Raw genomic sequence first — 27993 nt, forward strand, 5'->3', positions numbered from 1 at the left:
AGCCAGAAGGTTGTGCGTTTAAGTCCCACTATGTTACTTGAGTGCATAATTAGATTAACAATGCAGTGCAGCATTGAGTGACACTGCTTTCTTTAAGATTGTAACCTAACCTGAGGCTGTGTCTGCCTGCTTAAGTCGATGTAAAAGATCCCAGAGGTTGGGGTGGTCTTGGACCTGGCCTGGAGACGGCGAAGGTTGAACAGGTTCCCACTGGTTCTGTAGTTTAATTCCACTCCAGCGGGGCGTCTGAGGTGGAGCATGGCAGCGAGGAAGATTGAGAAGAGGGTTGGGATGACGCAGCCCTATTTGACCCCGGTCCGGACGTGAATTGGGTCTATAATGGATCCATTGGTAAGGCTCACGGCCTGCATGTCGTCGTGGAGCAGGCGGAGGACCTCAACCTCTGTCGTCGAGCTACAGTATGCGGACGAGGCCTGCGTCTGCGCACATACAGAGGCCAAACTCCAAGTCATAGTCAACGTATTTACTGAGGCATACAAAAGCATGGGCCTTACGCTAAACATCCGCAAGACAAAGATCCTCCACCAACCTGTTCCTACCGCACAGCACTGCTCCCAGTCATCAAGATCCACGGCGCGGCCCTGGACAACATGGACCATTTCTCATACCTCGGGAGACCCTTATCAACAAGAGCAGACATTGACGACGAGATTCAACACCACCTCCAGTGCGCCAGTACAGCCTTCGGCCATTTGAGGAAAAGAGTGTTTGAAGACCAGGCCCTCAAATCTGCCACCAAGCTCATGGTCTACACGGCTGTAGTAATACCCGCCCTCCGGTACAACTCGGAGACAAGGACCATGTGCAGTAGACACCTCAAGTCGCTGGAGAAATACCACCAACGATGTCTGCGCAAGATCCTGCAAATCCCCTGGGAGAACAGACGCACCAATGTTAGCGCCCTCGACGAGGCCAACATCCCCAGCATTGAAGCACTGACCACACTTGATCAGCTCCGCTGGGTAGGCCACATTGTTCGCATGCCAGACACGAGACTCCCAAAGCAAGCGCTCTACTCGGAACTCCTTCACGGCAAACGAGCCAAAGGCAGGCAGAGGAAACGTTACAAGGACACCCTCAAAGCCTCCCTGATAATGTGCAACATCCCCTCCGACACCTGGGAGTCCATGGCCAAAGACTGCCCTAAGTGGAGGAAGTACATTCGGGAGGGCGCTGAGCACCTCGAGTCTCGTCGCTGAGAGCATGCAGAAATCAAGCGCAGGCAACGGAAAGAGCGTGCGGCAAACCAGACTCCCCACCCACCCTTTCCTTCAACGACTGCCTGTCCCACCTGTGATAGAGACTGTAATTCCCATATTGGACTGTTCAGTCACCTAAGAACTCACTTTTAGAGTGGAAGCAAGTCTTCCTTGATTTCGAGTGACCACCTATGATGATGATGATGAAATAAATAGGAGATATTAAATAGATAGCAGATATTAAATATTTTGCATCAACTTTTACTAATAATGATGGAAATGAGAATGCAGATGTATGGAGAAGCATGTGAAACAACTGTTGAGAGATATCTGTTCTAAGTGCCTGAAAGAAATAAGTGAATTTAAAGTGGATAATCACTGGGTTCTGATTCCATACACTCTATGCTGTTGAAGGAAGTCAGAGAGGAGATAGTAGAGGTTCGATCCACAATTTTTCAGTCCTGCTTAGATATGCAAATTGTGCCAAAACTATGAGCACTTTAGTACACCCAATTAGAAAGGGCATTAAAACCATCGAGAGTGTACAGCGTAGATTCATGAGGATGATACCAGGGACACAAAACTATAGTTATGAGAAGAGAGAGGGAGGAGAATTTCCGTTGCGTCCCGTTTGGGGGTGGTAACAACCGGGAGGCAGGACATTTTGCAGCAGGTGCGGATGTCCCGCTCCGCGAGCTAAATTTAATGTCGAAAAACTATGAATTTGAAATCTGGATATAACAAAATCTTCTCCCTTCTTCTCTAAAGGATGTGCTTTTGATTCTGATGTCACATGGATTCCATTTGGAAGTAAATGGTACAGTTTCATTCCGACTTCAGGAAATGGCTACAAAATGAATAAAGCACAAGAAATCTGCAAAGACAGTGGTATGGTATTCTTTTAAAAATACTTCTTAATATGTGTTTGAAGTACATATACTATGTGACATTTGAATCAAATATTTCAGATTTAGTTACTGATTTAACAACATTTTGCATTTTTATAGCACCTTTAATATAGAACAACATCCCAAGGCACTTCACAGAGGTATAATCAGACAAAAACGCCGAACCAAAGAAGGAGATATTAGCAAGGGTGGCAAAAAGCTTAGTCGAAGAGGTGGATTTTAAGTTAAGTCTTAAAGGAGGATGGGGTGTTGGAGAGGTGGAAAGGTTTAGGGAGAGAATTCGAGAGTTTGGGCCTAGACAGCTGAAGGCACATCTTCCATTGGTGGGCTTTGGGGGTGGGGGTAGAGAGGGGAGATGAACAAAAGACCAGAGTCAGTATTCGGTGGGAGTTTGAAGGGCTAGAGGAGGTTACAGCAATAGGGAAGGGGTGAGGTTATGGAGGGATATAACATGAGGATGCTCATTTTAAATTGGAAGCATTGGAGGATCAGGAGCCTATATAGGTCAGGAAGGACAGGGGTGATATGTAAGTGAGACGGTGCAAAATAGGATTCAGTCAGCAGATGTTTGGATGAGCTCAAGTTTACGGAGTGTGAAGGATGGAAGGCCGGCCAGGAGAGCATTGAAATAATCAAAGCTGGCAGTGACAAAGGCATCGATGAGGGTTTCAACATCAGATGGGCTGAAATAGGAGCAGAGCTGGGAAATGTTATGGAGGTGGAAGTAGGTAATCTTTATCATGGAGAGCATGTGGGGTCAGAAGCTCAGCTTGACGTCGAATAGGATGCTAAGAATGAGAACAATTTGGTTCAACCTGAGACAATAGTTGGGGAGGGGGATGGAAAGGATGGTGAGGGTACAGAGATTAGGTCAGGGGCGGAAGACAATGCTTTCATCAGTGTTTAACTGGAGGAGATTGCACCTCATCTAAGACTCCATGGGACCGAAATTGTGAATCGCCCCGTTTGGGGTCAGTAACCTTTGTGAAGCTGCACATTCTGTGCCAGTCCCGCAGCGGAAGCGAAATTGGGCTTACCACTCCGGAGAGGAAGTGGAGCGTAATGTCAGGCGCTCCACTTCCTCTCGGGGTGGGCTCGAGGGCATCACCCAGGCGAACATCGGAGCACTACGTTCCAGCACTGACGCGTTCCAAGGACCCTCCCAGGATTCAAATTCCTGGGACATTGGAACTGGTTCTGGGAGAAATGGGACCAGTACAAACCGGACGGTCTGCACCTGGACAGGACCGGAACCAATGTCCTAGGGGGAGTGTTTGCTAGTGCTGTTGGGGAAGGGTTAAACTAATATGGCAGGGGGATGGGAACCGATGCAGAGAGACAGAGGGAAATAAAATGGGGGCAGAAGCAAAAGATGGAAAGAAGAAAAGTAAAAGTGGAGGGCAGAGAAACCCAAGGCAAAAATCAAAAAGGGGCACATTACAGCAAAATTCTAAAGGGAAAAAGTGTGTTAAAAAGACAAGCCTGAAGGCCCTGTGCCTTAATGCGAGGAGTATTCGTAATAAGGTGGACGAATTAACTGCGCGGGCAGCTATTAATGAATATGATATAATTGGAAATACGGAGACATGGCTCCAGGATGACCAAAGCTGGGAACTCAACATCCAAGGGTATTCAACATTCAGGAAGGATAGACAGAAAGGAAAAGGACGTGGGGTAGCGTTGCTGGTTAAAGAAGAAATTAACGTAATAGTAAAGAAGGACATTAGCTTGGATGATGTGGAATCTGTATGGGTAGAGCTGCAGAATACCAAAGGGCAGAAAACACTAGTGGGAGTTGTGTACAGACCACAAAACAGTAGTAGTGAGGTTGGGGACAGCATCAAACAAGAAATTAGGGATGCATGCAATAAAGGTACAGCAGTTGTCATGGGCGACTTTAATCTACATATAGATTGGGCTAACCAAACTGGTAGCAATACGGTGGAGGAGGATTTCCTGGAGTGTATGAGGGATTGTTTTCTAGACCAATATGTCGAGGAACCAACTAGAGGGCTGGCCATCCTAGACTGGGTGATGTGTAATGAGAAAGGACTAATTAGCAATCTTGTTGTGCGAGGCCCCTTGGGGAAGAGTGACCATAATATGGTAGAATTCGTTATTAAGATGGTGAGTGACACAGTTAATTCAGAGACTAGGGTCCTGAACTTAAGAAAAGGTAAGTTCGATGGTATGAGACGTGAATTGGCTAGAATAGACTGGCGAATGATACTTAAAGGGTTGACGGTGGATTGGCAATGGCAAACATTTAAAGATCACATGGATGAACTTCAACAATTGTACATCCCTCTCTGGAGTAAAAATAAAATGGGGAAGGTGGCTAAACAGTGGTTAACAAGGGAAATTAAGAATAGTGTTAAATCCAAGGAAGAGGCATATAAATTGGCCAGAAAAAGCAGCAAACCTGAGAACGGGGAGAAATTTAGAGATCAGCAGAGGAAGACAAAGGGTTTAATTAAGAGGGGGGAAATAGAGTACAAGAAGAAGCTTGCCGAGAACATAAAAACTGACTGCAAAAGCTTTTATAGGAATGTGAAGAGAAAAAGATTAGTGAAGACAAACGTAGGTCCCTTGCAGTCGGATTCAGGTGAATTTATAATGGGGAACAAATAAATGGCAGACCAATTGAACAAATACTTTGGTTCTGTCTTCACGAAGGAAAACATAAATAACTTTCCGGAAGTACTAGGGGACCGAGGGTCTAGTGAGAAGGAGGAACTGAAGGATATCCTTATTAGGCGGGAAATTGTGTTAGGGAAATTGATGGGATTGAAGGCCGATAAATCCCCGGGGCCTGATAGTCTGCATCCCAGAGTACTTAAGGAAGTGGCCCTAGAAATAGTGGATGCATTGGTGATCATTTTCCAACAGTCTATCGACTCTGGATCAGTTCCTATGGACTGGAGGGTAGCTAATGTAACACCACTTTTTAAAAAAGGAGAGAGAAAACAGGGAATTATAGACCGGTTTGCCTGACATCAGTAGTGGGGAAAATGTTGGAATCAATTATTAAAGATGAAATAGTAGCACATTTGGAAAGCAGTGACAGGATCGGTCCAAGTCAGTATGGATTTATGAAAGGGAAATCATGCTTGACAAATCTTCTGGAATTTTTTGAGGATGTAACTAATAGAGTGGACAAGGAACAACCAGTGGATGTGGTGCATTTGGACTTTCAAAAGGCTTTTGACAAGGTCCCACACAAGAGATTGGTGTGAAAAATCAAAGCTCATGGTATTGGGGATAATGTATTGGCGTGGATAGAGAAGCAGAGAGTCGGGATAAATGGGTCCTTTTCAGAATGGCAGGCAGTGAATTGTAGGGTGCCACAGGGCTCAGTGCTGGGACCCCAGCTCTTTACAACATACATCAATGATTTAGATGAAGGAATTGAGTGTAATATCTCCAAGTTTGCAGATGACACTAAGCTGGGTGGCTTAGTGTGAGCTGTGAGGAGGATGCTAAGAGGCTGCAGGGGGACTTGGACAGGTTAGGTGAGTGGGCAAATGAATGGCAGATGCAGTATAATGTGGATAAAAGTGAGGTTATCCACTTTGGTGGCAAAAACATGAAGGCACAATATTTTCTGAATGGCAGCAGATTAAGAAAAGGGGAGGTACAACAAGACCTGGGTGTCATTTAAAGTTGGCATGCAGGTACAGCAGGCGGTGAAGAAGGTAAATGACATGTTGGCCTTCATAGCAAGAGGATTTGAGTATAGGAGCAGGGAAGTCTTACTGCAGTTGTACAGGGCCTTGGTGAGGCTTCACCTGGAATATTGTGTTCAGTTTTGTTTTCCTAATCTGAGGAAGGACATTCTTGTGATTGAGGGAGTGCAGTGAAGGTTCACCAGACTGATTCCCAGGATGGAAGGACTGACATATGAGGAGAGACTGGATCGACTGGGCCTTTATTCACTGGAGTTTAGAAGAATGAGAGGGGATCTCATAGAAACATATAAAATTCTGACAGGACTGGACTGGTTAGATGCAGGAAGAATGTTCCCGATGTTGGGGAAGTCCAGAACCAGGGGTCACGTCTAAGGATAAGGGGTAAGCCATTTAGGACCGAGATGAGGAGAAACTTCTTCACTCAGAGAGTTCTGGAATTCTCTACTGCAGAGAGTTGTTGATGCCAGTTCGTTAGATATATTCAAGAGGGAGTTAGATATGGCCCTTACAGCTAAAGGGATCAAGGTGTATGGAGCGAAAGCAGTAAAGGGGTACTATGGTGAATGATCAGCCATGATCTTATTGAATGGCAGTGCAGGCTCGAAGGGCCGAATGGCCTACCCCTGCACCTATTTTTTCTGTTTCTATGTTTCCCCTTCCATTAAAGGGAAGGGCGCTGCAAGCTCTGCAGAGCTTTTGATGGGTCTCCACTAGGTCACTGGGGATGCGGGGTGCCGTGGTCGCAGCCCAAAATGGAGTGCCGGGCTGTGTATGATCGCAGCACAAACCCCTCAAAAATGAACTCCCAGGCCGGACCGGTAAGCCGGGGCGGGGAGGGGGGAGAGGAACCTGTGTGGAGATTCAACTTATGGGCAAGTGGAAAGGAAAGAAACAGCAGACAGCTTAACAGATGATCTCAATGTTAGTGATAAAGAAGTCCAAGCAATCCTTGCACTTGTTGGAGGTGAGGAGGGAGTGGGCAGGGCAGGGCAGAGAGTTTTAAGGAGACGGTTAGTATTGGATAAAAGAAGGCAGGGGTTATTTATACTTTCCAGACTGATTATGGAGAAATGGGCAGTTTATGCAGAGAGAGAGTGAGTAAGTGATGGATGGCTAAACCATTTGTGCACCAGATATGCTGAAGTTTGAGCCCCTTGGACCTGAGGAAGTGAAGATAGGGGCCATACCAAGAGGATAAATGAGATGGGAGAGAGTATAGGTTTTGATGAGGACAAGAGTGCACAGATGGACTTGAGGCAGTGGTTAGTTGATCATTGGCTGCAGAATATTATGGCATTTCTTCATCAAAAGTTTGTCTGATTTACAATTTCCTTTAGATTTTTTTTCATTCGTGTTCTCACCCTCATTTTCCCCATCATCTGGCGAGCAAGGTGAAGGTGCACTGTTTTTTGCTCTGGCTCTTGCCTCCTTCCTCCCTCCCAACAGATATCCATCCCACAAGATAAGTTATAGGCCCAAAAATTGAGATCGACAGCATAACTACGGAGTATGCTGCCAACCTCCGAAAAGAATACGAACTTATCTTGCGCGAGACCCACACATAGACTTGCTGTTCAGTGCTGCAGAGTTATGCACAACATATTATATCACAAAGGCCAGGAGCGCAATGTACAGCCTATGTGTAAGGGAAGACACGCCCACAAATCGGTCAAAACTAAGCCATAGCCACAGAAACCTCTTTCAGTTTTGTGCATTGAAATTAAATTTTTAAAACTTTTGAGAACTTTTAATTAAACTGGTACTTGGACTTATTTCATATATCATCATTTTGTTAAAATTATGCAACAAAATGCCAACAATAATTTGGCATCTGTTTTCTACTTGAAGGTTAAAAACGTTAATTTGACATCAATAGAAAGATTCTCATCCTTTGACCGTTTACGAAAGTGAAATAAATTGTTTTGCTGTCCTGCCTTCTATTGAGGTTAAAACTGTTTCTATCACTTGGGAAGTGTATTAAATGTTACATTATTTATATTTCACACTAAGAAACAAAGTGTTGCAGAGTGTTTTGCAAGCCTAAAGGATTACCTGTGTTGTACTTAAAATATCCTGGTTTTTTAAATTAAGGATGTGTTATGTCTGATGTTGTGTATTTGTAAAGCGTGCACTCCCATGTTCCGCCACCAGGGAGCTCATCCCCTGAAGTCCCAAGGGATCCCAGCAACCCTTGGGAGCACTGTATATAAGCCGGCCCCTAAGGCCTGTTCCTCACTCTGGAGTGTCTTATTAAAGACTGAGGTCACTGATACTTTAACCTCCCTGTATGCAGCCTCATTTGTGTTAGGAACACAATAACTGGCGACGAGAATACGAATCCAACGCAAAGATGCAGCAAACTGTGGGCCTCCTGCAGAAGTTCTCAGAGGGTGAGGACTGGGAAGCCTATGTCGAACGGCTAGACCAGGACTTTGTAGCCAACGAGCTGGACGGAGAAGGAAGCGCTGCGAAAAGGAGAGCGGTCCTTCTCACAGTCTGCGGGGCACCGACCTACAGCCTCATGAAGAATCTTCTGGCTCCGGTGAAACCCACAGATAAGTCATATGAGGAGCTGTGTACACTGGTTCTGGAGCATTTTAACCCAAGGGAGAGCGCGTTAATGGCGAGGTATCAGTTCTACACGTGTCAGCGATCTGAAGGTCAGGAAGTGGCGAGCTACGTCGCCGAGCTAAGGCGACTTGCAGGACAATGTGAGTTTGATGGCTACCTGGAGCAAATGCTCAGAGACTTTTTTGTACTGGGCATTGGCCACGAGACCATCCTACGAAAACTTTTGGCTGTAGAGACACCAACCCTCAGTAAGGCCATTGCGAGAGCACATGCATTTATGTCCACCAATGATAACACCAAATAAATCTCTCAACACACAAGTGCGAACAATGTTCATAAATTAACTGGAACTGTGTTTGTGAGCAGAAATGTACAGGGCAGAACCCACGAGTCTGCAACTGCCAGCAGGCCTCAGGTGACCCAGATGACTCAGAGTCCCCAACAAAGGATGAATGCAAGGCAATTCACACCTTGTTGGCGTTGTGGAGGCTTCCATTCAGCCTATTCATGCCGCTTCAAAGGATATGTTTGAAAGAGCTGTGGAACAATGGCGCACCTCCAACGAGCTTGCAAACTAGCTGCAAGCTCTGCAAAACCTGCTAACCACCACGTGGCAGAGGAAGATCGGTCCATGGTGGATCAAAGCAATTTCGAGCCTCAGAGAGAGGAGGCAGATGCTGAAGTACACAGGGTGCACACATTTTCGACGAAATGTCCACCTATAATGCTAAATGTAAAATTGAATGGCTTACCAGTAGCCATGGAACTGGACACTGGCGCTAGCCAATCCATCATGAGTAAAAAGATGTTTGAGAGACTGTGGTGCAACAAGGCATTCAGACCAGCCCTGAGCCCTATCCACACGAAACTGAGAATGTACACCAAAGAGCTTATCACTGTCCATGATCAAGGTCACCTACGAGGGCACAGTGCATGAACTGCCACTTTGGATTGTCCCGGGCGATGGCCCCACACTGCTTGGAAGGAGTTGGCTGGGCAAAATCCGCTGGAACTGGGATGACATCTGAGCGCTATCACATGTCAATGAGGCCTCATGTTGCCAGGTTCTTAACAAATTTCCTTCCCTTTTTGAGCCAGGCATTGGAAACTTTTCCGGGGCGAAGGTGCGGATCCACTTAGTTCCAGAGGCACGACCCATTCACCACAAGGCGCAAGCGGTACCTCACATGATGAGGGAGAGAGTGGAAATTGAGCTGGACATGCTGCAACTTGAGGGCATCATCTCCCCAGTGGAATTCAGCGAGTGGGCCAGCCCGATTGTTCCAGTACTCAAAAGTGATGGCACGGTCAGGATTTGCGGCAATTATAAAGTAACTATTAATCGTTTCTCGCTACAGGACCAATACCCGCTACCTAAGGCAGACGACCTATTTGCGACGCTGGCAGGAGGCAAGACGTTCACCAAGCTCGACCTGACTTCGGCCTACATGACGCAGGAGCTGGAGGAGTCTTCGAAGGGCCTCACCTGCATCAACACGCACAAGGGACTGTTCATCTACAACAGATGCCCGTTTGGAATTTGGTCAGCTGCAGCGATCTTCCAGAGAAACATGGAGAGCCTACTCAAGTCGGTACCACACACAGTGGTCTTTCAGGACGACATATTGGTCACAGGTCGGGACACCGCCGAGCACCTACAAAACCTGAAGGAGGTCCTCCAGCGACTGGATCGCTTAGGGCTGCGGCTGAAGAGGTTGAAATGTGTCTTCTTGGAAACAGAAGTGGAGTTTTTGGGGAGAAAGATCGCGGCGGACGGCATTCGGCCCACAGAAGCCAAGACAGAGGCTATCAGGAACGCGCCCAGGCCACAGAACGCCACGGAGCTGCGGTCGTTCCTGGGACTCCGCAACTATTTTGGTAACTTCCTACCAGGATTAAGCACCCTTTTAGAGCCCCAACATGTGTTATTGCGTAAAGGTGAGAACTGGATATGGGGAAAAAAACAAAGTAATTGCTTTTGAGAAAGCCAGAAACATTTTATGCTCCAACAAGCTGCTTGTATTGTATAACCCGTGTAAAAGACTTGTGCTAGCATGTGACGTGTCGTCGTACGGAGTCGGGTGTGTATTACAACAAGCTAACGTTGCGGGGAAGTTGCAACCTGTCGCCTATGCTTCTAGGAGCTTGTCTAAGGCCAAGAGGGCCTACAGCATGATTGAGAAAGAGGCATTAGCGTGTGTGTTCGGGGTAAAGAAAATGCATCAGTACCTGTTTGGCCTCAAATTTGAGCTGGAAACCAATCACAAGCCCCTCACATCCCTGTTCGCTGAATACTAATGCCTCAGCCCGCATACAAAGGTGGGCACTCGCGCTATCAGCATATAACTATACCATCCGCCATAGGCCAGGCACCGAGAACTGTGCGGATGCTCTCAGTCGGCTACCATTGCCTACCACGGGGGTGGAAATGGCGCAGCCCGCAGATTTGTTGATGGTCATGGAAGCGTTTGAAAATGATAAATCACCTGTCACGCCCCGCCAGATCAGGACTTGGGCCAGCCAAGATCCTCTGCTGTCCCTAGTAAAAAAACTGTGGGAGCTGGGCCAGCATCCCCGTTGAAATGCAAGAGCCAATCAAGCCGTTCCAGCGGCGAAAGGATGAGCTATCCATTCAGGCAGACTGCCTGTTGTGGGGTAACCGCGTAGTGCTACCATAAAAGGGCAGGAAGACGTTCATCTCGGATCTCCACAGCACACACCCGGGTATAGTAATGATGAAAGCGATAGCCAGATCCCATGTGTGGTGGCCCGGTATCAACTCTGACTTAGAGTCCTGTGTACGGCAATGCAGCATATATGCTCAGTTGAGCAACGAGCCCAGAGAGGCACCACTAAGTTTGTGGTCCTGGCCCTCCAAACCATGGTTGAGGATCCATGTCGGCTATACGGGCCCATTTCTCGGTAAAATGTTGCTGGTGGTGGTGGATGCTTTTTCAAAATGGATTGAATGTGAAATAATGTCGGGAAGCACCGCCACCGCCACCATTGAAAGCCTGAGGGCCATGTTTGCCACCAACGGCCTGCCTGACATACTGGTCAGTGACAACGGTTTCACCGGTGCCGAATTTAAAGAATTCATGACCCGCAATGGGATCAAACATGTCACCTCGGCCCCGTTTAAACCAGCCTCCAATGGGCAGGCAGAGCGGTCAGTACAAACCATCAAATGAGCCTTAAACAAGTCACAGAATGCTCACTCTAAACCCGCCTGTCCCGAGTACTGCTCAGCTACCGCACGAGACCCCACTCGCTCACAGGGGTGCCCCCGGCTGAGCTACTCTTGACAAGAACACTTAAAACCAGACTCTCGCTGGTTCACCCCAACCTGCATGATCAGGTAGAGAGCAGGCGGCAGCAACAAAATGTAAATGATGGTCACGCCACTGTGTCACGGGAAATTGATCTGAATGACCCATGTGTATGTGCTAAACTATGGACATGGTCCTAAGTGGATCGTGGGGATGGTGATCGCTAAAGAAGGGAATAGAGTATTTGTAGTCAAACTAGACAATGGACAAATTTGCAGAAAGCACCTGGACCAAACGAGGCTGCGGTTCAGACTGCCCTGAACAACCCACAGCAGACACCACCTTTTTCGAGCCCACAACACACACCCAAAGGATCAACGACACCACCCCGGACCAGGAAATCGAACCCATCACACCCAACAGCCCAGCAAAGCCAGGCTCACCTAGCAGCCCTGCAGGGCCAACAACACACCAGCCCAGCGAGGGCACAGCCAACACACCAGAACAGACATTTGTACCGAGGCGGTCCACCAGGGAAAGAAAAACTCCCAACCGCCTCACCTTGTAAATAGTTTTCACTTTGACTTTGGGGGACGGGGAGTGATGTTGTGTATCTGTAAAGCATGCACTCCCATGTTCCGCCATCAGGGAGCTCATCCCCTGAAGTCCCAAGGGATCCCAGCATCCCTTGGGAGCACTGTATATAAGCCGGCCCCTAAGGCCTGTTCCTCACTCTGGAGTGTCTTAATAAAGACTGAGGTCACTGTTACTTTAACCTCCCTGTGTGCAGCCTCATCTGTGTTAGGAACACAATATCTGTAATGTACCTATGAATGTCTCCACGAGGCAATATGTTGTACTCAAACTGGTCCTTTCTTCATAACTCCAGAGTGAGGCACAAACATGGTGAGCAGCCTTTTATACTGGGCCCTGCACATCTATGCAGGTGACACTCAGGTCTCCCACCGCAGTGCCCTCTGGTGAGCAGCCTCTGCCACAGGGTCAGGAAACCCCGGTCTCCACCAGGTCTTCCCATTTCCACTGGATCTTCCCCATCCACCTTCTTAATAGCATTGGACCATCACCTGCAACAATCCAGAGGTAACTTGTGCACCACGCTAAAATGGATTACACTTACATCTGCACTACCAAGGACTGGGATCAGCTCCTTGGTGTAGGTGCGCAACTTTTCCTGTACTGGAACCAGCTCGGGAGATTTTTCGTTCCATAGCCTCTCAAAGGCATCCTGGCTCATCGCTGACTGGCTCGCTCCCGTGTCGACTTCCATGAAGACTGGAACACCGTTTATCTTGACTTCCATCTTCACTGGAGGACAATTGGTGGTGCAGGTATACACTCCATACACTTCTTGGGGCTGAACTGCCTCTCTGGCCAAATCATCATACTCCCCTCTGGATTCAAAGTCATCTACCGACTCCTCTGCTAGACGGTGAGTCATATTTCTTTTACACATACGCTGGAGGTGGCCCTTCGTGTTAGCACCCCTCAGCGGACTCTGAATTCTGGAACCTAGAGGTCTGTGCTTTCTGCCCTGGGCATAGCCACGTTCTACAGTCTTGCCTGTGAAAGGCACCATTCTGTGTGCAGTACTTGCCGGGTTTGAGTCCACAGGATGAATAATTTGCTTGGTGCTGCAGGTTGTGTAAATTGGTTAAGTTTTTTATACTTTTAAGGCTAGCATTTAATATCCTGTCAAAAGTCCATTAGTGAGAAAAGATAAATATAACAATAAGTTTAGAATGGATTGCGATTCAACAGCACTGAAAGGTGTTGACAATGATCCTTTTGATTTACTATACACCATTCACATAGCGCACCAGCTATGGGGTAGCTTTAAATGTATTATATAAAATAATTAAATTGCAAAATAATTTTATTTAAAACTTTTGGAGGAAATATAAATGATTTGTGCTGAATGCCCAATACTTGATTATATAATTAGAGTGCAGAAAACATTGATAATTTTAATTATTAATTGTCATAGTTTATATTTTTAATGTTTCTAAATGTTGCCACTTGGTATATGTATTTTATTGTGAAGTGATACCAGAATGGTTAACAATCCTTTCATTGTGAAATCGGTGGAGAGACCACATAAAGCCTATCCTCTCTGCCTTAAAAAAAACCTTTAATTCTTAGGATATGTTAAGCAGTATGTGTTCAGTACAAGTAGTTTTTTCTGATGGTGGTTTTCTGGTATAGTGTCATTTCAATGTTATTTAAACTTACTGAACAGTTTGTAAATTTTGCATGTTTTAGGGTAAAAGTTGTATTGCTTACAACTATATCTGCTGCTTGCTCTCAATGTTCAATACAATGAGGGATTATGAGCAGTTAAAGGCCAAATTAAAAAGCAGAACCACAAAGGTAATAATCTTTGGATTACTACCTGAGCCACGAGCAAATTTGCATAAGGTAAATAAGATCAGAGAGTTAAACATGCGGCTCAGAGGCTGGGTTTTGGTTCGTGGGACACTGGCACCAGTACCGGGGTAAGAGGGACCTGTTCCATTTGGACTTAGACTGTGCTTGGACTAGAGTCCTGGCGAATCAAATAACTAAGGCTGTAGAGAGGGCTTTAAATTAATTAGTGGGGGTGAGGATTCAGGTGAGCGAAAATGTAAAAAGTCAAAGAATAAGGAGAAGACAATAGATCAAGGTAGTATGGGGGGGCGGGGGAGGCGGGGGGGATAAAAACCAGAGCATGCCAGGAAGGGACAGAATATATAAACATAACGGTGAATCAAAAAGTGGGATCAAAGCAGGAAAAAAATGGTAAAAAGAATTTTTAAAAGCTCTTTATCTGAATGCACATAGCATTCGTAACAAAATAGATGAGTTGGCGACACAAATGGGTATGATCTGATAGCCATTACAGAGACATAGTTGCAAGGTGACCAGGACTGGGAACTAAATATTCAGGGGTATTTGACAATTCAGAAGGACAAACAGAAAGGAAAAGAAGGTGGGTTAGCACTGTTAATAAAGGATGAGATCAGTGCGTTAATGAGAAATGATATTGGCTCAGAGGATCAAGATGTTGAATCAGTTTGGGTGGAGATAAGGAATAATAAGGGGAAAAAGTCGCTGGTGGGCGTAGTCTAAAGGCCGCCTAACTGTAGCTACACTCTTAGATGGAGTATAAATCAAGAAATAATGGAGGCTTGTAAAAAAGGAACGGCAATAATCATGGGCGATTTTAACCTTCATATTGATTGGACAAAGCAAATTGGCCAGGGTAGCCTTGAAGAAGAGTTCATAGAGTGTATCCAGGATAGTTTCCTTGAACAATACGTTGCGGAACTAATGAGGGAGCAGGCTATCTTAGATCTGGTACTGTGTAATGAGACAGGATTAATAAATGATCTCGTAGTAAAGGATTCTCCAGGAATGAGTGGTCATAACGTGGTTGAATTTCAAATTCAGTTGGAGGGTGAGAAAGTTGGTTTTCAAACCAATATCCTAAGCTTAAATAAAGGAGATTACAAAGGTATGAGGGCAGTGTTGGCTAAAGTGGACTGGGGAAAATAGATTAAAGTATTGGACGGTTGATGAGCAGTGGCAGATTTTTAAGGACATATTTCATAATTCGCAACAAAAATATATCCCTATGAGAAAGAAAGACTGTAAGAGAAGGGATAACCATCCGTGGCTAACTAAGGAATGGTATCAAATTGAAAACAAGGGCATACAATGTGGCCAAGACCAGTGGGAGGCCAGAGGATTGGGAAACTTTTAAAAGCCAGCAAAGAATGACTCAAAAAATGTTAGAGAGGGAAGATAGATTATGAAAGTAAACTAGCATGAAATATAAAAATAGATAGTAAGAGTTTCTACAGGTACATAAAAAGGAAAAGAGTGGCTAAAGTAAATGTTGGTCCCTGAGAGGATGAGACTGGGGAATTAATAATGGAGAATAGGGAAATGGCAGAGACGTTGAACAAATATTTTGTATCGGTCTTCACGGTAGAATACACTAAAAACATCCCAATAGTGGATAATCAAGCGGTTATAGGGAGGGAGGAACTTAATACAATCACTATCTCTAATGAAGTAGTACTCAGTAAAATAATGGGACTAAAGGCGGACAAGTTCCCTGGACCTGGTGGCTTATATCCTAGGGTCTTGAGAGAGGTGGCTGCAGGGATAGTGGATGCATTGGTTGTAATCTACCAAAATTCCCTGTATTCTGGGGCGGTCCCAGCGGATTGGAAAATCACAAATGTAATGCCCCTATTTTAAAAAGGAGGCAGACAAAAAGGAGGATACTATAGACCGGTTTGTATAACATCTGTCGTTGTTATTAGGGAAGCAGTAGTAGGACATTTGGAAAAGCATGATTCAATCAAGCAGAGTCAACATGGTTTTATGAAAGGGAAATCATGTTCGACAAATTTGCTGGAGTTCTTTGAGGATGTAATGAGCAGGGTGGATAAGGGGGAACCAGTGGTTGTGGTGTATTTGGATTTCCAGAAGGCATTCAATAAGGTGCCGCATAAAATGTTACTGCACAAGATAAAAGTTCATGGGGTTGGGGGTATATATTAGCATGGATAAAGGATTGGCTAACTAACAGAAAACAGAGAGTCGGAATAAATGGGTCATTTTCCGGTTGGCAAACAGTGACTAGTGGGGTGCCACAGAGATTGGTGCTGGGTCCGCAACTATTTACAATCTTTATTAATGACTTGGATGAAGGGACTGAGTGTAATGTAGCCAAGTTTGCTGATGATACAAAGATGGGTGGGAAAGCAAATTGTGAGGAGGACACAAAAAACCTGCAAAGGGATATAGACAGGCTAAGTGGGCTCAATTTTGACCCATCCCTTTTTCAGCGCACTTACCAGAGATGTGCCACTTTTCTCCGTTTAGCAAACGCTGAAAAAATTCCTCCCCACTTTGGCCGCTGTCCGGCCTCCTCCCTGTGGTCACTCAGCGTGGCCAGTTGAATCGGGGGTGGAGCCAGCGTCCTGCGCCGAAAACAGTGCTGGGACGTCTGTACATGCGCAGTGGGGTGTCCGCGCACGCGCAGTAGCTTCTTGTCCCCAGCCTCTCCGTGTCTTGCTGCAGTCGCTGTGTATGGGACCCGATGACGGCCAAATGTTGTTGTGAGTAGGGGTAGTTGATTTGAAGCTTTAATCATCTAGAAGTCGCATCGGGAGGCCACTCGGCCAGGGCTAGGGGCGGGCGGGCAGGCAGAACTGATAGTACTCCTGCCTGGATGATTTCTATCAGTTCTGTCTGCCCGCCCGCCCCTAGCCCTGGCCAAGTGGCCTCCTGGTGCGATCGATAATGCAGTAAGTGTTGGGTCTCGCCATCGGCGATTAACGAGCAATCGGGGCCACGCCGCTCAGTCTCAGCTCGCCGTGGACCCGCAGAACAGCCCCTGCAGTCGCTCAACCAGCAACGATGCTAATAAACTTAAGTTGCTGTCCTCTTTCCCGCCCCCCCCCCCCCCCCCCCCTTTTAATCTCTTTGAACCGTGCCACTGTTCGGAGCAGCTCTGAACGCCGTTCTATACCCTGGTCCTTGCCTCACAGTCTGTGAGTGAGTGGATTTTGTTTTTTTTTTATTAACGCATTCTCCTGTTTCTGGTTGAGTTAGCTGCGCCATACAGTTTCTGCACTTGAGTTGATGATCAGTATGTAGATATGTAGATAACCATATCTCTGCACCTGACACTGCTATAACCAGCCTCTTTTTTCTCCTGTTGCTGTTGTTTCCCCCCACCCACCCCTTGTTCGGTTGCACCCACCAAACCCACCAGGGCAGTGGGAACTGAGAAGTGAGATTCCATCTCCTCCAACATCCAACTCTTAGAAATCGCACGGGGAGAGCACTCGGCCAGGGCTAGGGGCGGGCAGGAGAACTGATAATGCTCCTGACTGGATGATTTCTATCAGTTCTCCTGTCCGCCCCTAGCCATGGCCGAGTGGCCACCCAGTACTATCGATCCAGTATAATCATTGCATACAAATAGTTGTTTAAATTAGTTGTGAGATTAGGGCAAGTTAATTCAACTCTCTTTTACTTCTTTTATTTTTGTAGTTTAAGCTTCCATGAATGCTTCTGTTGTATAGTAAATTAACTTTGCGCAGTTTGACATATGATGTCCTGTATAGCTGTTTGATCCTGTTCACATTCTTTAGTCATTAAGTTTCTTTATTAGTGGCCAAATTAAATTTTAGTCTTTTGAAACTCACTCGGCTAGGGCTAGGGGCGAATGGGCAGGAGAATCAATAGTGCTCTTGCCTGGATGATCTATATCTGTTCTGCTGGCCTCCCGCCCCTATCCCAGGCTGAATGGTCTCCGATGTACCCACCTGCGCTGATTCCTTAATCTCCGCAAGGGTTTTTTGAAGTGGCCACATAAGCTGGCCTAAGTAGATTTGGAGTAACTATTAGCTGGCCAAAGTTGCCTAAATGGGCAGAACTGGCATAGATGGCTGGTAACGCCCCCTTTTGAGAAAAAAAACGAAACTAAAAAAATCATAACTAACTCACTTACACTGGTGCAAATTGAATGTGCAAAATGTGGGTTTTTAAGTTACGCCAGAAAAAACAAGTTACTCCAAAAAACAATGGAGCAACTCCTGGCCAAAATTGAGCCCAGTGAGTGGGAAAATATTTGGCAAATGGAGTATAATGTGGCAAAATGTGAGTTTATCCACTTTGGCAGAATAAATAGAAAAGCAAATTATAATTTAAATGGAGAAAAACTGCAGTACAGAGGAACCTGGGGGTCCTTGTGCATGAAATACAAAAAGTTAGTATGATGGTACAGCAAGTAATCAGGAAGGCAAATGGAATGTTGGCTTTTATTGCAAGGGGGATAGAGTATAAAAGCAGAGAAGTCCTGCTACAACTGTACAGGGTATTGGTGAGGCCACACCTAGAGTACTGCATACAGTTTTGGTCTCCGTATTTAAGGAAGGATCATCATCATCATAGGCAGTCACTCAAAATCGAGGAAGACTTGCTTCCATTCCAAAAGTGAGTTCTCAGGTGATTGAACAGTCCAATTCGGGAATTACAGTCTCTGTCGCAGGTGGAACAGACAGTCGTTGAAGGAAAGGGTGGGTGGGGAGTCTGGTTTGCTGCACGCTCCTTCCGCTGCCTGCGCTTGTTTTCTACATTGCTCTCGGCGACGAGACTCGAGGTGCTCAGCGCCCTCCCGGATGCTCTTCCTCCACTTAGGGCGGTCTTTGGCCAGGAACTCCCAGGTGTTGTGTCCTTACACACTACAGCAAATCAACATGAGGCACATACTGGAGACAAGGTCACTCTGTCACCTGTACCTTTATTCACAGGACCAAGAAGTGATGACCCTGCGTGGGACCTCCCTTTATATACCTGGATGACCAGGTGAGGAGTGTCTCCCACCAGTTCACCCCGTGGTAAAGGTGTGCATTTCTCAGGTGTATACAGTGTACAGTGTTGTTACATAAAGGTTACAGTTATGTGAAGGTTACAAACATGACACCAGGTGTCGGTGGGGATGTTGCACTTTATCAAGAAGGCTTTGAGGGTGTCCTTGAAACATTTCCTCTGCCCACCTGGGGCTCGCTTGTCATGTAGGAGGTCCGAGTAGAGCACTTGCTTTGGGAGTCTTGTGTCCGGCATGCAGACAATGTGGCCCGCCCAATGGAGCTGGTTGAGAGTGGTCAGTGCTTCGATGCTGGGGATGTTGGCCTAATCAAGAACACTGACCTTGGTGCGTCTGTCGACCCAGGGGATTTGCAGGATCTTGTATTTTAGAAAGGATATACTTGCATTGGAGACTGTTCAGAGAAGGTTTACTAGGTTGATTTTGGAGATGAGGGGGTTGACTTATGAAGATAGGTCGAGTAGGTTGGGCCTCTACACATTGGAGTTCAGAAGAATGAGAGGTGATCTTATTGAAACTTATAAGATAATGAGGGGGCTCGACAAGATGGATGCAGAGAGGATATTTCCACTCATCGGGGAAACTAAAACTAGGGGACATCATCTCAGAATAAGGGCCACCCATTTAAAACTGAGATGAGGAGGAATTTCTTCCCACAGAGAGTTCAAAATCTATGGAATTCTCTGCCCTAGAGAGCTGTGGAGGCTGGGTCATTGAATATATTTATGGCGGAGATAAACAAATTTTTGAGCGATAAAGGGTTATGGGGAGCGGGAAGGGAAATGGAGCTGAGTCCATGATCAGATCAGCCATGATCTTATTAAATGACGGAGCAGGCTCGAGGGGCCTACTCCTGCTCCTATTTCTTATGTTCTTAAATGGGTTCCTTTCACAGTGAAACAGGCTTCTGCGCTTGCTTTCACTAACTGTAAAATTTTCGGACGTAATTGCTGGGCAGTTGGTCGGCAAATAGCCCAACTCTGCACCAACAATGAGTGTTTCCCCGCGGTGCGGAACATCTGTCGAGGCGTACCTTGACAGGTCGCAAGTTCGGGATTTAGCATATGCGCAAGCCTACCTACCACAAAATCTGCCCCATTATGTTTCTGCAAGACAGGCTATGAAGTGGTTAAATCAGCTGCTGGTAATGCACTTCATGTGTGGCTCAGATTCCAGTCTGAAATTCCAAGATTGTGCACCGAGAACTTCAAATGCCATGCTGCCAGATCACTTCCTTTATGTCATTAAAAGATTATTGTCCTGCATTGCTGAAATATTCTCAGTCTACAGTCTTTTAAATATGCAAAGGCTAGTTGAATCGTTGCTAGGAAAATAACCTTACTGTTAGACATTCAGGTTGTAACAGAAAGCTAACAAGTGAACAAATTTTATAGTTATAGATTGTATAGTGGTGTAGTATACAAATGTTATTGGTGTTATTGAAGATAGCTGATAACTTGTAGAATTAAAAACACATTATAAAATGAATACTTTCTCAACGGGATTATCACTTTAGTTATTATGCGAAAAGAAAATACTTGTTTTGAACTGATAAGTAATGTTTAAAATACAGAATATGATAAAGAAAATATGTTTTTTCATATTTAACTTTTAAGTCTTGAAAGGCAATTTAACTACATGTGTGATTCAAGTTAACTGAGAAATTTACCATGATATTAAGGAATGCAGACAGGCTCATTCATTAATCTCATTTTCAGTGTGTGGGTTTGAAGATACCTTTTTGAAGTAATTAAATTTACCTAACATTCAGCCTATAATTGTGATCACTTTATATTTCATTTGTGACTAATTACTTTTCTCTCAGCCCCAGGTGCCGATATTGTCAGCATACTTAATGAAAAGGAAAACAAGTTCATTGTTGATCAGTTTAAAAAGCCTGTGCAGCCTGGAACAATTTGGTTGGGCATGGTCTTTGATACGGACAGTAAGTATTACCTGGGTTGTTCTACATAACAAAGTAAAGTTACAACAATTGTATTTTGCAAAGGTTTTGTTTCAATTTTGATTTACTTTATCTTGTGCTGCAGCGTATTTAGAATTACTGATTAGTAAAGCATAATCCTAGATTCATTCACCCTACTTAATGGATTATACCACTAATCAGTTAATTTCTTTGGGTGTTTTTGTATTTTGAGCAGTTATTGATTTATGTTCATGTGTCATCTTGTGTAGGAAGCATATCATATTAATCATAAATACTTTAATATGTGTTTGCATCGTCAAGGGAAACATCTGATTGTTTCTGTATAAATTTAATAACTGAAGCTTTTTTCACAATCACAAAATTTCATAACAAAACTAAATTTTCAGTGTAATATAATTTTTGGCACCTTCTGTTATGTTATTGTTCTGGCAAGAAATCTGCAGCTATGCCAACAATTTGCGATGTTAATTAAATTCCAAGTGTTTATCTCTGCTGATTATCCAAGAATTCCTCAGTTTGATGTGTGGTGACTGCTAAATAGCACAGAGCAACAAAAAAATTGACTGCATGTCTTGGGAGCTAGATATTTTGATTAAAAATTCAGCAAAGACTGTAAAGTCCAACATTAACCATGTGAAATACACTATTTATTTATTAGAGCTTGGATTCCAAAGAACCATACATACTTACAGCACAGAAGGAGGCCACAGTGTCAATGCTAGCTTTCAATTAGAACAATCCAAAACAAATCCCACAGTCCTACTGTTACAGCTTTCACAAGTTTTGGAATTGTGTTCAAAGTACAAATCATCTACTGTGAATAAAAATGGACCCAGCCCTGACCGATGGAATACACCACTTCCATCCCTTCTGTAATCCGAGCAACACAAATTTACCCAAATTCTTTGTTTCCTGTCTGATGAGTAACTTCCTGTTACTACATTTCCTCTTGTACCAAAGGCCTGAATTTTTCTAACGAACCCCTGTGAGATACCTTATTGAGCACCGCCTGAAAATCCATGTACATCTACTACATCTATTGCAGTCCCTTTATCTATCCAATCAGTTATTTCTTCATAAAACTCTATTAAATTTGTCAAATACAAGCCTTTAACAATTCCGTGGTAGCTGTCTTGGATTAACTGGTGAATTTCTAAATGCTTACTAATTTTGAGCTCAAATTTCTCCAGTGATTTGTGCCGTTTTTCTGGCGTGCGCCGCTTTTTTTGGCCTAAATTTAAAAATCCAAGTTTCCCCAAAGATTGTGCGCCAGCGTAACTCAGTTAGTTACGATTTTTTCAGGTTAGTTTTTGTTGTGTGTAATAGGGGGCGTAACCTGATGTCACAATTTTTCACAATTATGCAAGTTTGGCCAACTTACAATTCTCCTAGGACGGCGTATGTGACCACTCCCAAAAAACCTTCGGGGCACTTAAAAAAAACCGTGCACATCAAAAAATCGGCACAGAAAGACGCCATTGTTTTTAGGCAAAGTTTTGTAGGGAGTCAAGTACACATAAATATGCATCATCAGGCTTAAATTTTTCCAACTGAAAACCTTTAAAAATGGAAGTTTCTTGCAATTCTTCAAGTTTGGAATTTTTTTTAAAGTGCCACGTCACCACCGAAAGTCTCCAAACCGGGCTCGAGGGTCGGAGTGTCGGCTGGCAGAATCGGTCCCTCGCCCGGACACGGGCTCGGATTGAAAAGAAGCCCAGGGGGGTTGTGGAAGCCGAACTAAAGGGATGATAACCCTTACACTATGCTACTATGCATCAAAAGAAGCCCAGGGGGCTGGCGGGGGGGGCGGGGATGTGGGGGTGGATGCCGAACTGAAGGTATGAGAAGCCTTGCACTATTCCGGAAGCAGCATCAAATGAAGTCCTGGGTGGGTCGGGTGGTGGAAGCAGAACTGAAGGCATGAGAAGTCTTCCACTCTGCCACTTTGCAGCAAACAGCATCAAATGAAGCCTGGGGATGGGGGGGGGGGCGGGGGTGTTTCCCAATCTAAGTAAGCCCATTGCGCATGCTCAGACCTAGGTGTGGTCCATACTAGGGCGTTGGCGTTGGGGAGAGAGACAACACAGAAGCTGGTCCTGCCTGCCGTTTTGAGCTTCTTGCAAAAGTACAATTGAATCATGGGGGCAATATTGACAATGCCATACCTCGTGCAAGCCTTCTGCATGATGGTGCTGCAGAGGAGACAATTGATTCGACGTCATCACATGAGGAACCTCAGAGCAGAGCACGTAGGATGATGGAAAGTGGTCCACGGTGTCCAGGGCAAAATATAACAGAACAGACAAATGGTTAGCAGTAGAGGAGGGGGCAGGGTGAGTAGGCTCACACAGCGCAGGCAGCAGGCTGAATTGAAGGACCACAATGAATGATAGCACATTGCATCAACCGAAGCGTAGCTGACGGAGACATCCCCATGAACCGAAGTATGGCTAGCCTGCGCAGTACTTAACATTTAGCAAAGCCAGACTGTGGAATTTTCAGGACTTGCCCTCACTCTCGAGTGTAGGCCCAGCTTGTGCAGTGGTGGTTGCTTTTCTCCAGGCAGTACCTCTCTTCCAAGGATGTCAGTGGGTGCAGATTTGCGGGCCTCCTCCTGTTCGAGTTCTTTCCCATTTGTTGTGTGCCACCTTCCTCGGCAAAGATGAAAACATAACTTTTTAGGGAGGGTGTCTTTCTGCTGGGTGGGACATATACAGCTTGTCACATTTACAGTTGCAATTCCATTGAATAAATGAAAATGTTACTTACACTAACTACTTGACCAAGATCCTGCCACTTCTTTTTGCATTGGCCTCCAGACCTCTGGGTGGTCACCATTGCACAGTAATCTTCTGCAAGTTAGTTCCAGCGTTTCTTCATTTCTTTTGGTGAAAGTTTTACGTGACCTCTGCTGGTGCCATCTGGCCTCAATTACAGTAACCAGTGCCTCCATTTCATCCTTTAAGAAATTCTTGGTCTTTGAGCCGCGTTGCATCTTGTATTGCAGGTCCGATTTTTCCATGAGAATTAAAGTTCTCACACACAACTGGCTCTTTAAAAATGTCTGAATGCAGACCGGAAGCTGTACTGGGTATGCGCGACCATAGCAATCACGTCAAAAACGTCCTTTTTTTCGTACATGTGCAGAAGCGGGGGGGGGGGCATCATTTTTTACAGCGCAGACATTAGGTTGCACCCCCCGAAGCTACAGGACAGGCTGCGCGGCACCAATTTCAAAAAATAGAACAGGGAAACTTGCTACTTATTTTTTTTAGAGTAGTTGGGGGCCAGAAAATACAGGCGTAACTCTGGCAATACGCCAAAAGACGGCATTGGGGAAAATTGAGCCCTTTATCTCAAATTATAAATTCTAAGGCTGGATTTTCGGCTTTGCCGTTTTTGGAGCAGGAAATTACCACCCGATTAACGTTTGCACTTTGTGGAGCAACTTTTGTCATTTGGGCCTTGCGCCGAGGGCGTTGTACTAGTTTTGCCTTCGCAGAAACGGGATCGTCGACAACATTAATGTGGAGCCGGGAGCGGCCTTGGGCGGGGCGGGTGGGGAAACCAAAAAAGATTCACAAAAACATTCAAAAAACATTGCCAACACCCTTACCACACAAATCGCTGCAAAAATATAAAAAAACAAAAACTGGAACTTACCTTTTTTTTCCATTTATCCAACTCACTGCCGCCGGCAGGGCTGCACCGCTGTTTTTACCCTGGCGTTCATTGCGGGGCGCGTTTCAGGGCGTTATGGTCTGGTGATTGACGAAACTTCTGCCGGTGTCAGAATGTGAGCCGTTGCACACCCGGCGCAGCTCTCCCCAGTGGTGCTTCTAAGCGTCGCTGCCGCAAAAACCGACCCAAGGATCGCGCCCAGACGCAAAACAGCTGACCACCCCATTTTTCACTGCGGAGGGTCAAAACCCGGCGAAAATCCAGTCGCAAACAACCCAAAAATCCAGTCCATAGAGTTTATAACTGATATTAGACTAACTGGACTTTAGATCCCTAGTTTAGCTTTCTTTCTGTCCTTGAACAATGGTGCTACGTTGGCTACTCGCTCGTCCTGTAGGACAGTTTTTACATATTTTAGGATTGAAAATTTGTGGCCAGAGCCTCTGCTATCTCTTCTCTTTGACTTCTTTCAACAGTCTAAGGTGAAAGCCATTATGACGTAAGGGGTCTTATTCACTCTGTGTTCCAGGAGCATTTTCAGAACCAATTCCTTTTCTGCAGTTATCTCTGGACAATTGTTCCATATCCTCCTCTAATGCACTTGCATTCTCACTTTTACCATCATTTGTAAAAAAAAATACAAAACATTTATTTAATATCTCTGCCTTATCTTCATCCTCCAAAATTAGATTCCCTTCTCCCTGAGCGGTACTACCTCTAACTATTTCTTTATATTTATATATGCTTATTAAAGATATTTTTATTATCCGCTAGCCTTTTTCATATTCTCTTTTAGCCTTTCTTATCTCCCTTTTCAATTCAAAACTAGACTTTCTATATTTCCCATGATTGGTCCTAATTTATCATTTGCCTTCATTTTAAGTTTCTGTTTAGTTTTAATTTACCTATTTTTCAAGGAAACCACTCTGGGATGGTTTTGCTGCTTATGCACTTTGATACTGGAACAGCACTAATATTATAGTAATGAAGCTATTCAAACATCAGAAATAGTTTTATTATTATGAGTAGCACTACATTAAATATTTAAAGTGCAATTTTACGTTAAAAAAAATTATAATTGTAATCTCCAGCATCATTTTCCCTCTTTTCCTCATTCCTAATATTTTTTTCATTTTAACTTAATTTTCATTGTTTTCCTGAATAATGTACTCTGTTCAACCTCTTCTGACCTTTATTTCTTTCTTGCATTAAGTTTCAAGCCTTCATTTCTTTTTATCCTGTCAGCCTATTTTAGAGGGAGGGATATGTTTTTTTTATAAAAAGGCTTTCTGATTAACAAAAACTCAGGGCTGAATTTTAGCACCAAAAATGGGTGGATTAAGGTTGGGTCAGATATTAAAATGTTTTAAATCTGCAACCCGCCAGGCGGGTTGGCAATTTAAATATGTTAATAAAGCTTGGAGCCTCTGATTTAACCTGCTTTGCAGGTTTTATAGTAGTCGGCTGGGGTTCCCCGGCCTCTGGAAAGCTGGCAACTGAAGGGAGGCGAGAACAGTTTCAGGGAGAAGGTAAGTGTCTTTACAACACTTCTTGTGGGTCACGAGGAGCAGGAATCCATCCCCCCCCCACTCCCCGGTACAAACACCATTGAGGATGGACATCTCCGCCATTTAATAAGATCATGGCTGATCTGATCTTGGGCACAGTTCCACTTCACTGCCCGCTCCATATAACCCTTCACTCCCTTATCGCTCAAAAATCTGTCTATCTCCATCTTAAATATATTCAGTGACCCAGCCTCCACAGCTCCCTAGGGTAGAGAATTCCACAGAAATTCCTCCACATCTCAGTTCTAAATGGGCGACCACTTATTCTGAAACTATGCCCCCTAGTTTTAGATCCCACACGGGGGGAAACAACCTCTCTGCATCTACCTTGTCGAATCTTGTATGTTTCAATAAGATCACCTCTCATTCTTCTAAACTCCAATGAGCATAGGCCCAACCTGCTCAACTTTTCTGCATAAGTCAACCCCTTCATCTCATGATTCAACCTAGTGAACCTTCTCTGAACTGCTTCCAATGAAAGTATATCCCTCATTAAATAAGGAGACCAAAACTCTATGCAGTACCCCAGGTGTGGCCTCACCAATACCCTGTAAAGGACTTCCCTGCTTTTATATTCCATCCCCCTTCCATTTGCCTTCCTGATTACTTGCTATACCTGCATACTAACTTTTTGTGTTTCATGCACAAGGACCCCCAGGTCTCTCTGTATTGCAGCATGTTGCAATCTCTTTCCATTTAAATAATAATTTGCTTTTTTATTTTTTCTGCCAAAGTGGATAACCTCACATTTTCCCACATTATACGTTATCTGCCAAATTTTTGCCCAATCACTTAGCCTGTTTATATCCCTCATCATAACTTGCTTTCCCACCCATCTTTGCATCATCAGCAAACGTTAGACTCGATCCCTTCATCTAAGTCATTAATATAGATTGTAAATAGTTGAGGACCCAGCACCGACCCCGATGGCACCCCACTAGTTAATGTTTGCTAACCGGAAAATGGTCCATTTATCACGACTCCCTGTTTTCTGTTAGTTAGCCAATCCGCTATCCATGCTGATATATTACCCCCAACCCCATGAGCTCTTATCTTGTGCAGTAAACTTTTATGTGGCACCTTATCGAATGCCTTCTGGAAATCCAAATACACCACATCCACTGGTTCCCCCTTATCCACCCTGCTTATTACATCCTTGAAGAAATCTAGCAAATTTATCAAACATGATTCTCCTTTCATAAAACCATGCTGAATCTGCTTGATTGTATTATGCTTCTCCAAATGTCCTGCTACTGTGTCCTTAATAATGGACTCCAGCATTTTCCCAATTACAGATATTAGGCTAATTGGTCTATAGCTTCCTGCTTTCTATCTCCCACCTTTTTTTAAATAGGGGCATTAGATTTGGGTTTTTCCAATCTGCTGGGACCTCTGCAGAATCCAGGGAATTTTGGTAGCTTGCAACCAATGCATACAGTATCTCTGTAGCTTCTTCTTTGAAGACCCTAGGATACAGGCCATCGGGTCCAGGGGACTTGTCCACCTTTAGTTCTATTATTTTACCAAGTACTTTTTCTTCAGTGGTAGTGATTATTTTAGGTTCCTCCCTCCCTATAGCCCCTTGATTATCTATTATTGGGATATGTTTAGTGTCTTCTACTGTGAAGACCGATACAAAATATTTGTTCAAAATCTCTGCCATTTCCCTGTTCCCCATTATTAATTCCCCAGTCTCATCCTCTAAGGGACCAACATTTACTTTAGCTACTCTCT

General features: G+C 44.7%; 1 protein-coding gene across 1 annotated transcript in view; it reads left to right on the forward strand.

Moving 5' to 3' along the window:
- Positions 1-27993, forward strand: part of cd302 (CD302 molecule) — a 70856-nt gene that overhangs the window by 18176 nt on the left and 24687 nt on the right. Inside the window, exons 2-3 of the mRNA XM_070874627.1 lie at positions 1989-2108; positions 20891-21010. Of these exons, the coding sequence (XP_070730728.1) occupies positions 1989-2108; positions 20891-21010 (240 nt within the window). The remainder of the gene's footprint in view (positions 1-1988; positions 2109-20890; positions 21011-27993) is intronic.

This window comes from Pristiophorus japonicus, chromosome 3 (assembly GCF_044704955.1).
Source record: "Pristiophorus japonicus isolate sPriJap1 chromosome 3, sPriJap1.hap1, whole genome shotgun sequence".
Lineage (NCBI taxonomy): Eukaryota > Metazoa > Chordata > Chondrichthyes > Pristiophoridae > Pristiophorus > Pristiophorus japonicus.